The sequence below is a fragment of the Mesoplodon densirostris genome, chromosome 16 (genome assembly GCF_025265405.1).
Source record: "Mesoplodon densirostris isolate mMesDen1 chromosome 16, mMesDen1 primary haplotype, whole genome shotgun sequence".
NCBI lineage: Eukaryota > Metazoa > Chordata > Mammalia > Artiodactyla > Ziphiidae > Mesoplodon > Mesoplodon densirostris.
The window spans coordinates 54,494,108-54,508,636 of NC_082676.1; the positions used below are offsets into that span (position 1 = coordinate 54,494,108).

The following is a 14,529-nucleotide window of genomic DNA, read 5'->3' on the forward strand; positions in this document are numbered from 1 at the left end:
GAGACCCTGGAGTCCTAACCTCTGGACCACCAAGGAATTCCCAACAGGGCAAAAGATTTGTTCCAGGGCCCAGAGTCGATAAGAAGTAGAACTGGGGTTCAAAACCAGTTGAGAAAGATATGGCACATATATACAATGGAATATTACTCAGGCATAAAAAAAACGAAATTGAGCTATTTGTAATGAGGTGGATGGACCTACAGTCTGTCATACAGAGTGAAGTAAGTCAGAAAGAGAAAGACAAATACCGTATGCTAACACATATATATGGAATTTAAGAAAAAAAAATGTCATGAAGAACCTAGGGGTAAGGCAGGAATAAAGACACAGACCTACTATAGAATGGATTTGAGGATATGGGGAGGGGGAAGGGTAAGCTGTGACAAAGCGAGATAGAGGCATGGACATATATATCCTACCAAACGTAAGGTAGATAGCTAGTGGGAAGCAGCCGCATAGCACAGGGAGATCAGCTCGGTGCTTTGTGACCGCCTGGAAGGGTGGGATAGGGAGGGTGGGAGGGAGGGAGACGCAAGAGGGAAGAGATATGGGAACATATGTATATGTATAACTGATTCACTTTGTTATAAAGCAGAAACTAACACACCATTGTAAAGCAATTATACTCCAATAAAGATGTAAAAAAAACCCCCAAAAAACAGTTGAGAGACCCTATAGCATCATGGCTGAGATCATGGACTCTGGACCCAGAACGCTGGGGTTATATCATCTGCTGTTTCACAGACCCTGGGCAACCCGGGGCAAGTTACTTGACCTCTCTGTGCATTAGTTTCCTCATCTATAAAATGGGGAAGGAGGATGTTGTATGTCTAGTTGCAGTAAGGATTAAATGATCAATGCATGTAAAACACTTAGAACACTGCCCAGCATAGCAAGTATTTGAAAAGTTTACAAGTCATGTACTCTCTACCACCACACCCTGAACCTCTGACAGGTTCTAGGGCACGACCGCTTCACCGCACTTGGTCCTTCTTAATAAAATGATGTTACGTGGGTCCAAGCCCAGAGTCTGGAAATATTGGAACTCAAGGACTGTGCTCCTGAAATCTGTCCTTCACAAGCCCATCTCCCCTGCCAACTGCAGCTCTGACTCATTAATTAGAAGCTGCCGCCACTCAGAGCAAGCTGAGAGACAGAGCCCACTGTCCCTTTATGACAATCCTGCAAGCGGGTGTAAAATGAAGATAATCGCCCCCCACCTCCGAAGATACTTAATTATCTGAAACCCAGATAAACAGCAGGACCAGCCTTGTAGAGAAGGTGTGGAAGGGCTGAGGCAGGCCAGCGGAGCTGCAGGAGGGGTTATGAAAAGCTAATGGTGTGAGTCAGTGCTGGAATTAAGGGTGAGAAAATGAGTCTGAGGTTGTTGACAGCCTCCGAAGGCCAGGACGGTGAGAGGCATGGAGATGGGGCAGCAGTGGGAGGGACTGGGAGGTGGGTGGCACGGAGGATCGAGCACGGAACAAAGGAGGCTTCAAGTTTTACCTCCTGGACATTTGCCGCCAATTAAAGTGGTGTTTTCGTGATACTAAGGGGTTTATTGACTCATCCAAATGAAGCTTGTAAAATTGCCAGATTCAAGAGGGAGATCTCTAAACACCAGTTAGCAACTTGGAAACTAGGGGACAAGAGAAGGGAGAACATTGAGAGCAGATGCATTGGGTGTGCGGTGGAGACACATGCTCACCGGGGTCACTCATAGCCCTTCTCTGAACCTGACCTTGTAAGCCTTAGGGACAGCAGGTATGCCGGAGGCACTCCTGCTTCATCCTTCCACTAGCGAGCATTTTTCGTAGGTTATGTGATAATGTGTGCACAGGGCTTAGCCAAGGCCTAGATCTGTGCTAAGGGTTCTATAAATGTTGACTCTTGAGGTCCTTGAGAACCCTTAGAGGAATAAGGCACTACGTCAAATTCCCAGCAGGTGAACTTGAAAACCTTGACTAAGTTGGAGCTCATCATTTTAGGCTTCAAATAAATCACTTCTCTCCAGAGAAAGGGTATGAAAAAGTCCAAAGCCTGACTCAATAGAATGACTTCTGTTTCCACCCGACTCAATTCAAGATGGCACGGAACAAGACCAAACCCAATGTGGGATTGTGGGACTGTGGGCATCTGACCGGGAGTTTGTCTTTGCATTCTAGAAGAGCAAGGCACAGAGAAAAGGCATCCTTCTGCTGGGAATAAATAACAGGCTAACTTAGGGTTCAGGGCTCTGCCTCTGAGACAGACACCTCAGGTTCAAGTCCCAATTCCACCCATACTATCTGTTGACCTTGAAAATGTTATTTCACCTCTCTAACTTCAGTTTCCTTATCCATAAAATAGAAGGAATAGAACCACTCCTTCAGGGGTCTTATGAGGATTCAAAAAGCTAAAATAAGTGAGCAAATGCATACAACACACATAGCACGTGTGCAGTATAACAGTGCCTGTGGTAAACAGCAGTTCTTTTTTTTTTTTTTTTTTTTTTTTTTTTTTTTTTTTTTGCAGTACACGGGCCTCTCACTGTTGTGGCCTCTCCCGTTGCAGAGCACAGGCTCTGAACGCGCAGGCTCAGCAGCCATGGCTCATGGGCCTAGCCGCTCCGCGGCATGTGGGAACTTCCCGGACCGGGGCACGAACCCGAGTCCCCTGCATCGGCAGGCGGACTCTCAACCACTGCGCCACCAGGGAAGCCCCAGCAGTTCTTTTGAAGCCTGTCATGTGCCCAAGGTCACAGGCAAGGATGCAAGAGAGCCAGAATGACCCTGAACCCACTCTTATGAGTTCACGCTGAGAGGAAGGCAGAACAAGCTGAAGCTGTGAGTCCCAGGGGAAAGGGCAAGAGAGAGGGGCCAAGAAAATGGAAACCCATGAAGAATAATGCTGAACGCCGGGGGTGTTGGGACAGCAGCCTTTAAACCCATTCTCAAAAGAATCAACATGGCAGGAGACGGTAAAGTGAGAAGACACCCTCAGCCATGCAATATGATCTGACTCATACAGTCTGCACGGGAGCTGAGGGTATTAACTTGATTACTTCCCAGCAGGTGTGACAAAACCAATCTCACCCTGGTTATTACAGCTACAGTCACTGGGACTATTTCAGTCAAGGGCTGTCACATTCCCGTCACTCCGAGCTTCCCCACCTGAGCCTGTAAATGCTTAGTACAGTCTAAAATTCTATTTCCCTCTTACCCTATTCCAACGGGTCTCGTTGTGTGTGTGTGTGTGTGTATGTGTGTGTTTGTGTGTGCAGGGAAGCTACTGGGGTCAGGATGGAGTGTGAAAGAACAATTTTTGCACATTCAACAAATACTAATTGGCCTAATTAGTGCCGGGCAGTGTTCAAGATGCTGGGAAAATCCAACAGTGAAGATGAGACATAAGATCCCTGCCCTCAGGAGCTTATACTCTTTAAGGCATTATCTTGGCAGATATATTCAGAGCTTCCCTCCTTCCTTCATTCCTTCCCTCTTTCCATCCTTCCTTCACTTATTCACTCACTTAATAAAAACTCTGGAGTCAGACTGCATCCTACCTTGGCTACTTATTAGCTAATGCAACCTTGGGTAAATTTCTTAACCTCCAATTCCCTCTTCTCTAAAATGGAGGCAAGAATAGGACCTGGGCCTCCCTGGTGGCGCAGTGGTTAAGAGTCCGCCTGCCGATGCAGGGGATACGGGTTCGTGCCCCGGTCTGGGAGGATCCCATATGCCGCGGAGCGGCTGGGCCCGTGAGCCATGGCCGCTGGGCCTGCGCATCCGGAGCCTGTGCTCCGCAACGGGAGAGGCCACAACAGTGAGAGGCCCGCATACCGCAAAAAGAAAAAAAAAAAAAAAAAGAATAGGACCTACCTGCACCATAAGCCCTACAGGGAGGTGAGGGCCTGGCTCTGAGAAAGAGCCAGGAAACTGAATTCAAGAATGGTCCACACATAGCCTGTTAGCCCGGGAGGCTACAGAGCATCATCTGATGAGGTGTTTATCCAGGTCTGAGTGGGCCATGATCTCTACCCTGGCCATCCTGGAGTCCATCATGCATCTCTGAGATTGACAAGGTGGTGTACCTCCAGGCAAGGCTACATACTCTAAAGGCAGGGCCTGGGGGGAGCCTTCATTATCATCCACCTCTGTCTGCAGGCTGCTAGCAAGACTTCCAGGGGCCAAGAAGCCAGCCCCTCCCCTGAAGTATGTCACTGAGCCCCCAAAATATGTCCTGACTGCACTGACATCCTTCTGTATGTTTTAGATAATTTGATTTATTCAAGTGTCTACTGTTGACACTTGTCTCTAAGCAGTCGGACTCACAGGCAACATGGGGAAATTTAGTGAGGTCACAAGTCAAGAGCTTAGTGCAGTTCCTGGCCCAGGGCTAGAGCTTACGTGTTAGCTAATCTTGTCACTGAGCACTTGCTGTGTGTGTGCCAGGTGCGGGGATAATATGTACATACACACACGCGCACGCACACACACACACACACGATGCAAAGGTCAGTAAATGCGCAGTGACAGCCATCGTCACAAAAGCAACCTTGGCCCTTCTGAGCACCCACAGTCTGAAGGGAGCTCTTCAGTACTTTAAAGAACTCACATTCTCTGTCTCCCTTCCTTTTAAAACATGGGGAGTGTATTGTAAACACTAGTGATATGTTTTTAATGTTAGAAACAATGTGTAAGAAGCTTAATTATAGTTTTGGAACAAAATATAAGCTCTGTGCTCTTTGAGAATACAAAAAAATAAAAATTGGAAGCATAAAAATAGAAAAAAATCAGGAAAGCAAGACCCAGGCACTAATTTAATCATCGTATATAGGGCCATATATTGACTAATGGTTACATACTAAGAAATAGAGGAATAGATACCCACGTCTCTAGGTGGTTGTGAGAATGTATGTAATACCTTCATCCCGGTGCCTGGCACACAGCAATAAACAGTAAATGTCAGGTTCTCCGGTGTCCTCCCCCTAAACACCCCTTCCTTTTCTCCACCACCTCCCCCAGGCACTCACATAAACCTGAGCTCAGACTCCCGCCGGACCAAGACTTCCCGGAGACGCTGGATTTTCACCATCTCCAGCTCGATCTCCTCTGGCCTCATGGTTGTCTCTGCCATGGAGATGATGTCTAGCTGATCTGTGCAGGAGACACAAAACACAGGCATCAGGACCCCAAGGCTGCATGGGTTTTCAAGAATTCCCTCTGGACAGCCTCCTCTTTGCCCCAGCAACCTTCACAGCCCAAGAAGGCACACAGATCTCTGCCAGTGCTGCAAGTGTGTATTTGTGAGCCAGCCCTTTGGAAACTGGAAAGCACGTTTCCATGGGAACTCTGTTACAAGGCAAGAGGAGGCTCAGGCGGGGTCACAAAAACTTGTTCAAGGTTATACATATGGCCTTGACAGCCCTGCCTGGTCCCGGCTTCTGAGCCTCCGGTCCCTTTGACCATGGCCTTTTCACCCTCTCCCAGTCGCCAAAGATCGATGCCAACTTTAGGCACAAAAAAGTTTATAACAATTATTTTAGCAATACCATTAATAATTATAGGAATACTAAGTAATGTAATAGTAATATGAAATAATACGGGTTTATTGTAGAAAATTCAGATAATACAGATAAGCAAAAGGGAACAAAGTAAAAAGTCACCTATAACCCCACTGCCCAGAGGGAACAACTATCCACATTTTGATGGACATTCTTCTGATCTTATATTTATAATTAGAGTTATATATATTGTCATATAAGTAAAACCATATATTAAAAAACTATATATATAACCATATATATATACCACATACATATAGCCATATATATTATCATATACATAGAAAGACACTATATATATACGACTATATATAAATATATCTGTGTGTATATATGCACGTATGTTAGTTCACTAGGGCTATCATAACAAAACAACAGAAGCTGAACAGCTTAAACTACAGACCTTTATTTTCTCCCAGTTCTGGAGGCTGGAAGTCCCAGATCAAGGTCTGGCAGGGTCAGCTTCTGGTGAGAGCCCTCTTCATGGCTTGTAGGCAGCCACCTTCTCACTGTACTCACATGGACTCTTTGTGTTCATGCAGAGAGAGAGCTCTCTGGTGTGTCTTCTTATAAGGACACTAATCCTATGGGATCAGGGCCCCACACTTAATGACCTCATTTAATCTCAGTTACTTTCCCATCTCCAAATCAGCCACACTGGGGATTAGGGCCCCAAAATATGAATTCGTGGGGGACATAAACACTCAATCCATAATAGTACGTATGCATGCGTATATATGTATATACATAGTTCCTCATATATTGCTGCTAACATCTTGGTGTACATTCTTCCAGTGCACACATATGGTAATTTATGTGATTATATATATTATATAGGTAGTGTGCATATGTAGGGTAATATATATGGTTTTATACATGTGTTTTATATATATAATGTTATATATAAACACATCTATACTTTTTTAAATAGTGGAAAAACATACACAAAGATGTTAGTAGTTAGATGTTATATATCGGGCTTCCCTGGTGGCACAGTGGTTAAGAATCAGCCTGCCAATGCCGGGGACATGGGTTCAAGCCCTGGTCTGGGAAGATCCCACATGCTGAGGAGCAACTAAGCCCGTGCACCACAACTACTGAGCCTGCACTCTAGAGCCCAAGAGCCACAACTACTGAGCCCGTGTGCCACAACTACTGAAGCCCGCGCGCCTAGAGCCCGTGCTCCGCAACAAGAGAAGCCACCACAGTGAGAAGCTCACACACCGCAACGAAGAGTAGCTCCCGCTTGCCGCAACTAGAGAAAGCCCAAGCACAGCAACAAAGACCCAACTCAGCCATAAATAAATTAAAAAATAAATAAGTAAATAAATAAGTTAAAAAAAAGGACCAAGTTAAATTTTAAAAAATTAAAAAGATGCTATATATTTATACGTATGTTATACACATACATATACCATCATGGAGGTCTGGTCTTTGTAATATAAAATTAGAATCTCACCATTTTATTACCTGCTCTTTTCACTTAATGACATTTCACGAGCGTTTCCACACGTCCTTGGATGCTCTTCCCCAGCAGCAGTGTGAAAGGCTGTGTGGTGTCTATTTGTGGCTGTATCATGAACCACTTCACCAAATCCCAGACACTTAGATTGTTTGCTGTTTCCCCCACTAGAAGAAGCAGCCCTGTGATGAGCATTCTCAGAGATCAATCTCCGCGTGCCTCTAAGAGGTGCCTTTAGGCCACATTTCCAGAGTGAATGGCTGGATTTGGAAGGATGCAGTAGTCTACTGCTCTTCATGGGTAGAGAAGGAGATGTAGGGAAGGAATGTTCTTGCTTTACTCCGAGGTCTACATCACATCAACTGCACCTGCTAACTCCTTCCACCCTGGGCTGTTGTGAGGATTGAATTAACCAAGGCATGTCATGCTTGATGAAAGGTTACGATTACCTTTGTTATTACCCCACTGTGCCACGCCATCTCTTTTAATCCTCACCACAAGCCAGAAGGATGAGGATGTCCTCTTTCTTAGTAAATAAGGAAAATAGCTCAAAGCTGGCAAGGGAAGGGGCTGAGCCCAGGTCTGCCTCTAAAGCACATGCCCTTCGCCCCGCCATTGCTGCCCCTTCCTCACACAGGCATTCTGAGTCCGATACCCCCCATCCATTCACATCTGAGGGTCGAGGTGGTGTCTTACTTTTCTGTGGCCGCCGTAACAAATCACCACAAACTGGGTGGCTTAGGACAGCAGGAATTCATTCTTTCACAGTTCTGGAGGCCAGAAGCAGGTCTGTGTTTTCTCCAAAGGCTCTAGCGGAGGCTCCCTCCTCGCCTCTTCCAGATCCTGGTGGCTCCTGGCAATCCCTGGCTTGTGGCGGCATCACTCCAACCTCTGCCTCTGTTTTCACATAGCCTTCTCCCCCGTGGCTCTGTGTATCCTCCTCTGTCCTTTACTGTCTTGTTGCACTTAGGGCCCACCCTAATTCAGTATGATCTCATTTCAATCTTTATCTTAATTCTCCCTGAAAAGACCTTATTTCCAAATAAGGTCACATTCTGAGGTTCTGGGTGGATAGGACTTTTGGGAGGACACTATTTAATCCACTACAGTGATGAATGGTCACAAGCGTACAAGCTCCCTGACAGCGATGTCACTGTCTCCAAGAGATTTAGTCACTGTGCATGGAGCACAGCCGTGGCTGGAAGCAGCAAGAGTCCCTGGAAGCAGCTGGGGGGTGGGGGTGGGGATGAGTGGGATGCAGTGGGTGGGGGCAGTGGGACATGGTGAAAACCAGCTGGGGGTCAGAGTTAGAGATCCTTGGTCTGAGGCCAATCACCAGCTGCATGACCTTGAATGAGCCCTTTTACCTCTTAGCATCACATTCTTCCTTTGCAAAATGGGATTCAATAGCTATCATGTGCTACACTGTGCTGTAGGCTTTATGTGTAACATCTCATTTAATCCCTATGTTATAGAAGATGTAGCTGAGGCTTAGAGAAGCAAAGTGACTTGGCCAACATCACAAAACCAGAATGTTGCAGAGGCAGAATTCAAATCTAGCTTCTCTCTCCCTCTCCCTCTCCCTTTTTCCCTCTCTCTCTCTCTCCCCTTAACTGCTTGCCTTAACCACATAATACAGCCTCAGGTGAGGGTTAAATGCATTTATGGATGTGAACGCGCGTAGTTAACCGCCCCGCAGATGTAAGTATCCTCATTGCTCGTACATCATGGTTTAGATGGGCAACCTGATTTCCGTGGGACACATGCTGAAAATGGCAACATACCCTGGGGCAAAGCGTGGGACAGAAGTAAGTCAGAAAGAGAAAGACAAATACCATATGCTAACACATATATATGGAATTTAAGGGAAAAAATGTCATGAAGAACCTAGGGGTAAGGCAGGAATAAAGACACAGGCCTACTAGAGAATGGACTTGAGGATATGGGGAGGGGGAAGGGTAAGCTGTGACAAAGCGAGAGAGTGGCAGGGACATATATACACTACCGAACGTAAAATAGATAGCTAGTGGGAAGCAGCCTCATGGCACAGGGAGATCAGCTCGGTGCTTTGTGACCACCTGGAGGGGTGGGATAGGGAGTGTGGGAGGGAGGGAGACGCAAGAGGGAAGAGATATGGGAACAGATGTATATGTATAACTGATTCACTTTGTTATAAAGCAGAAACTAACAAACCATTGTAAAGCAATTATACTCCAATAAAGATGTAAAAAAAAAAAAAAAAAACTTAAGAAATAGACAAAAAAAAAAAAGCGTGGGACAGAAAAGAATTAATCACACCCCATGGACTGGCATTTTACCTCCATCCTTGGGGGAGGATGGAGGCGGTGGCACTGCCAGGCTCCAGGTGCTGAGATGAACATTTAGCTTTGACTTGGGGCAGAGGATGGAGCTGATACCTCTGTTGAAAAGTCTTGCTCATGGATGCTTTCCTTCCCCTGGAGAAACGAGCAAAGCCTAGCCCTCAAATCAGATATGGAACAGTTAGAATTCTTTCTCTTAGTCACTGCTCTGTGCCAGGCACTGTGCTAGGCTCATGACAAGCCTATCTCATTTAATCTTCACAACACCCCAGCTGAGGAGTTAGCCAGCTACAGCCATGGGCCGTAGCCAGCCCTCTCCCTGATTTTGTAGATAAAGTTTTATCGGAACATTGGCCACGCTCATTCATTTGTGTATTATTTATGGGTGCTTTTGAACTATGACAGCAGAATGAGTAGCTGTAACAGAGACTGGTCCACAAAACATCAAATATTTACTATCTGGCCTTTTACAGAAAAAGTTTGCCAACCCCTGCACCCCTACCCTAGATGGTAGATGCTATCATTTCCCCAGTTTAAAGGTTAAAAAAAACCAAAAAAAAAACAGGTTTAGCCAGTAATGATAATAGCTAACATTTATTGCACATTTATCACATGCCAGGATCAAATCACCTTATTTAATTCCCCAAACAGTCCTGGCTGGTAAATACTGTTAGCATCCATTTCACAGATGAGCAGATTGAGGCTCAGGAAAAGGAGTAAGTGAGGGGGCCAAGATTTAAAACCAGCTCTGTCCTACTCCAAAGCCCTTGTTGTCATCAATTCTATTCATTTAAGAACTACCTCTCCACTTAAGAAGTACCATCATCACCTTAGCGATAGAGAAAACTGAGTCTATTTTATTGCATTAGGTACATGGAGAGTAGCTGTTTTTAAGAGTTCGCAGGTGCGGTGATTATCTGGGGAGCTCTACCCCCAGGGATTAGGATACACCTGGGTTGAGGGGCGGGGGTCATGTCCAAGGACCTTCATACAGGAGGTCTTCAGACCAGACTCTGAGAAATGCTGGTACAGGGTGTGAGTAAGTGAATATCATGCATGGTCGGTTTCTTTTCAGTCTGAACTTGTGTAATAGAACTAGCATGATGGAAACCTTGACAACATTCTCCAGCTAGAAGGCAGGCATCCAACAGCTGCCAATGAAGGTGTCCACTAGGAGGACAAATCCTGGAAGGAGACAGACAAGCGTTTCAGGCTGACTAGAGAAGACAGTTGTAACAAGGCTCTAAGAGAGAGCAAAGCATGGCTGTGTAGAGAGAACGAAGCACGAAGGCACAGAAGTCCCCAAGGCTCCAACTGCCATTGCTGTCCGTCAGCTTCCAGCAGCTGAGTCACTTCTGGGGGATGAGGCAGCTAAATCCATCTTTTTATCCCCAAATGCCACACCAGGGAGATTCATGCCTCATGAGCACAGCAGCACCAGCAAACAAGAGCTGAGCCCCGGACATGACTGGGATGTGCCAGCAGGTTTAATCATTTATCTTGAAAATTTAAAGCTACCCGGGGAGAGGGCGGAGGCGGTGGGGTTGGCAAATGAGGGCTGACAATCTCCTAGAAACTCGTAATTCAAATACAGGCAAGAAGGAAAACTTCTGGGGACCAAAGAGAAGTCTTCCCTGGTTCGTCTTTTCCAGCCATGGGTCACAGTAAGAAGTTAAGCCCAGGGTCCCCTGGACAATGCCCACTTTTGCTTCTGCTTCCTAATTTCATACACCCAGAGCTCTCTCATATTAAGCATTACTAGGAGTCCAGCACTAACTCATCATGCTCCTAAATACCTTGGCAGGTAGGTACACTCATTATCACCCTCTCTTTACAGGTTAATAAGATGAGGCTCAGGGCTTCCCTGGTGGCACAGTGGTTGAGAGTCCGCCTGCCAGTGCAGGGGACACGGGTTCGTGCCCCGGTCCGGGAAGATCCCACATGCCGCAGAGCGGCTAGGCCCGTGAGCCATGGCCGCTGAGCCTGCGCATCTGGAGCCTGTGCTCCGCAACGGGAGAGGCCACAACAGTGAGAGGCCTGCGTACCGGGAAAAAAAAAAAAGATGAGGCTCAGAGAGAACATAAGTGATTGGCCAAAGTCACTCGACCAGTCAGTGGCACAGACCCAGGTCTGTCTGATTCCAAAACCCAGGCTGTAGGACAAAGGGCTACAGAATAGTGTTTCCAAAACCTTAATTACTATACAGAATCTACCACCATCATGTACTATCTGTTAGGGACTGAATGCTTGTGGCTCCCCCGACCCCCACCTCGCCTCCCAAAGTCATATGTTGAAATCCTAACTCTTTTTTTTTTTTTTTTTTTTTTTTTTGTGGACGCGTAGGCTCAGCGGCCATGGCTCATGGGCCCAGCTGCTCGGTGGCATGTGGGATCTTCCCGGACCAGGGCACGAACCCGTGTCCCCTGCATCGGCAGGCGAACTCTCAACCACTGCGCCACCAGGGAAGCCCGAAGTCCTAACTCTTAATGTGATAGTATTTGGAGGTGGAGCATTTGAGAGGTAATTAGGGTTAGGGGAGCTCATGAGGGTGGGGCTCCATAATGGGATTAGTGCCATTATAAGAAGAGACACCAGAGCTTGCTTCCTCTCTCTCTGCTCTCCACCATGTGAGGACACAAGAAGACAGCCGTCTACAAACCAGGAAGAGGGTCCTCACCAAACACCAGATCTGCCAGTGCCTTGATCTTGGACTTCGCAGCCTTCAGAATTGTGAGAAATAACTGTTATTTAAGCCACCCAGTCTATGGTATTTTGTTACAGCAGCATGAGCTAAACACTAACTATACTATCAGGTACTCAATACTTCTTTATGTTGACTTTTTTTCACTCACATAAACTCCTTAAAGGAAATTTCATTATCACATCCATAAATAATAGGTCACCATCACTTAGCATAATTAGAAAATAGCCATAACCATAAGTCCAATGGAAACAAAGTGGTGTTATCAAATTCTGGCTAAATACTGTAGCCTGCTCAAGGCTCAGATTGAAGGCCTAATTTTTCTTTCTTAACCAAGTAGATTAGCAAGTACTAAAAGTTAACAAGTACTGGAGAGGTGTTAAAGACAAACCACCAAACTGAGGCTTTCTTCTTTGGTAATCATAAAGATCGAAAATTGGAGAAAAGAGAGCGTAGGAGAGAATGTGGGCTCAGTTCCAGACCACTGCAATAAAGTAAGTATCTCAACAAAGCGAGTCACACAAATTTTTTGGTTTCCCAGTGCATATAAGAGTTAGGTTTGCACTTTAATGTAGTCTCTTAAGTGTGCGATAGCATTATGTCTAAAAAAACCACACAACAATGTATGCATCTTAATTTTAAAACACTTGATTGCTAAAAAATGCTAACCATCATCAGAGCCGTCACTGAGTCATAATCTTTTTGCTGGTGGAGGGTTTGAAATGTGAGAATTACCAAAACGTGACACTGAGACGGGAAGTGAGCATATGCTGTTGGAAAGGTGGCGTGACAGACTTGACACAGAGCTGCCATAAATCTTCAATTTGTAAAAAAACACAATATCTGAGGACTTCCTTGGCCGTCCAGTGGTTAAGACTCCACGCTCCTACTGCAGGGGGTGTGGGTTCAATCCCTGCTCGGGAACTAAGATCCCGCATGCCACGCAGTGCAGCCAAAAAACAAACAAACAAAAACACACAATATCGGGGCTTCCCTGGTGGCGCAGTGGTTGAGAATCTGCCTGCTAATGCAGGGGACACGGGTTCGAGCCCTGGTCTGGGAAGATCCCACATGCCGCAGAGCAACTAGACCCGTGAGCCACAACTACTGAGCCTGCGCGTCTGGAGCCTGTGCTCCGTAACAAGAGAGGCCGTGATAGTGAAAGGCCCGCGCACCGCGATTTAGAGTGGTCCCCGCTTGCCACAACTAGGGGAAGCCCTCACACAGAAACGAAGACCCAACACAGCAAAAATAAATAAATTAATTAATAAACTCCTACCCCCAACATCTAAAAAAAAAGAATATACGTTGGCTGGAAACATAACGTTTCAAGGCTTAATATTGATAGTGGAAAACCATTGTCTGAATAACACCAAGTTGCATATCTGAAGCCAAACTTTACACTGTTAAAAAAAAACCACACACACACACACACACACACACACAATATCTGGGAAGTGCAATAAAACAAGGTATGCCTGTAATTTTTCTGCAACCTAATTCAATGTGGCTTGATGCTAGAGCATCTGGGCATCTCCCACCTCCTGGGAAAGCTGTTGTAAAACTGAATTCCAGTTGGGAGAGTTGGGTTGGGGAGAGTCTTAGAGGTCCTTAGGGCAGCCTCACCTCCATGTCTGACAGGATGTGGAATGACACAACAGGATTTGGTTCTGATGGTCCCTTGACAGGCAGCAGTGGGCCCAAACTCTTCAGTTCTCATTGGAAATCAAATAAGAACTGAGGGCTGAAGGAAAATTTGCAATCACGTGTCAAGTTTTTCACCCAAAGATGAATCAGCCATTTCAAGTCATTATTTCATCCCAGCTTGTATGACAGAAGCAATTTAATGAAGGTGAACCTATTCATTTCAATCCTACAAACACTTACTAGGCATCCAGCATCCTTAGAACATCCTCAGAAGGACATATGAGAGAAGGGCCACAGTGGTTGTCCTTGGAGGATGTGGGAGACGGGGGTCAATGTTGGAGGACAATCACCTTCCACCTAACACACCATTTTCTATTGTTTGGATTTTTAAATAAGCTTTTTATTTTGGAATAATTTTCAATTTATAGAAAAGTTGCAAAGCCAATGCCACAGAGAATTCCCGTCTACGCTTCCCCTAGCACCCACCACTGTTAACATCACCAAGACACTGACATTGGTGATTTGCTGTTAGCTATGTTGTTTGAAATCTTACCATGGCAGGTGTTACCTGTTCAAAACAGATTTAAAATAAAGAAAAATGTGTTGGGTACAGATGCTCTGGGAGCCATGTGAGCCCTCAGAGATGGCATGTGAAGGGGCCGGTTATGGGCATGGACTTTCAGGTCTCAGGGCCACCTCTCAGGCTGACCACGGTCCCATCAATTGTTGACTCTGGGCTTCAGTTGCTTCATCTGCAACATGGGGACAATCATACACATCTTTTAGTGAATTTGCATAAGTGCCAGGCATATACAAAGTTCTCTGTAATATTTGTTCTTATTATCCATTTAAT

General features: G+C 45.8%; 1 protein-coding gene across 1 annotated transcript in view; it reads right to left on the minus strand.

Moving 5' to 3' along the window:
• Positions 1-14,529, minus strand: part of BMERB1 (bMERB domain containing 1) — a 115,734-nt gene that overhangs the window by 42,221 nt on the left and 58,984 nt on the right. Inside the window, exon 2 of the mRNA XM_060077933.1 lies at positions 5,015-5,138. Coding sequence (XP_059933916.1) covers positions 5,015-5,138 — 124 coding nt within the window. The remainder of the gene's footprint in view (positions 1-5,014; positions 5,139-14,529) is intronic.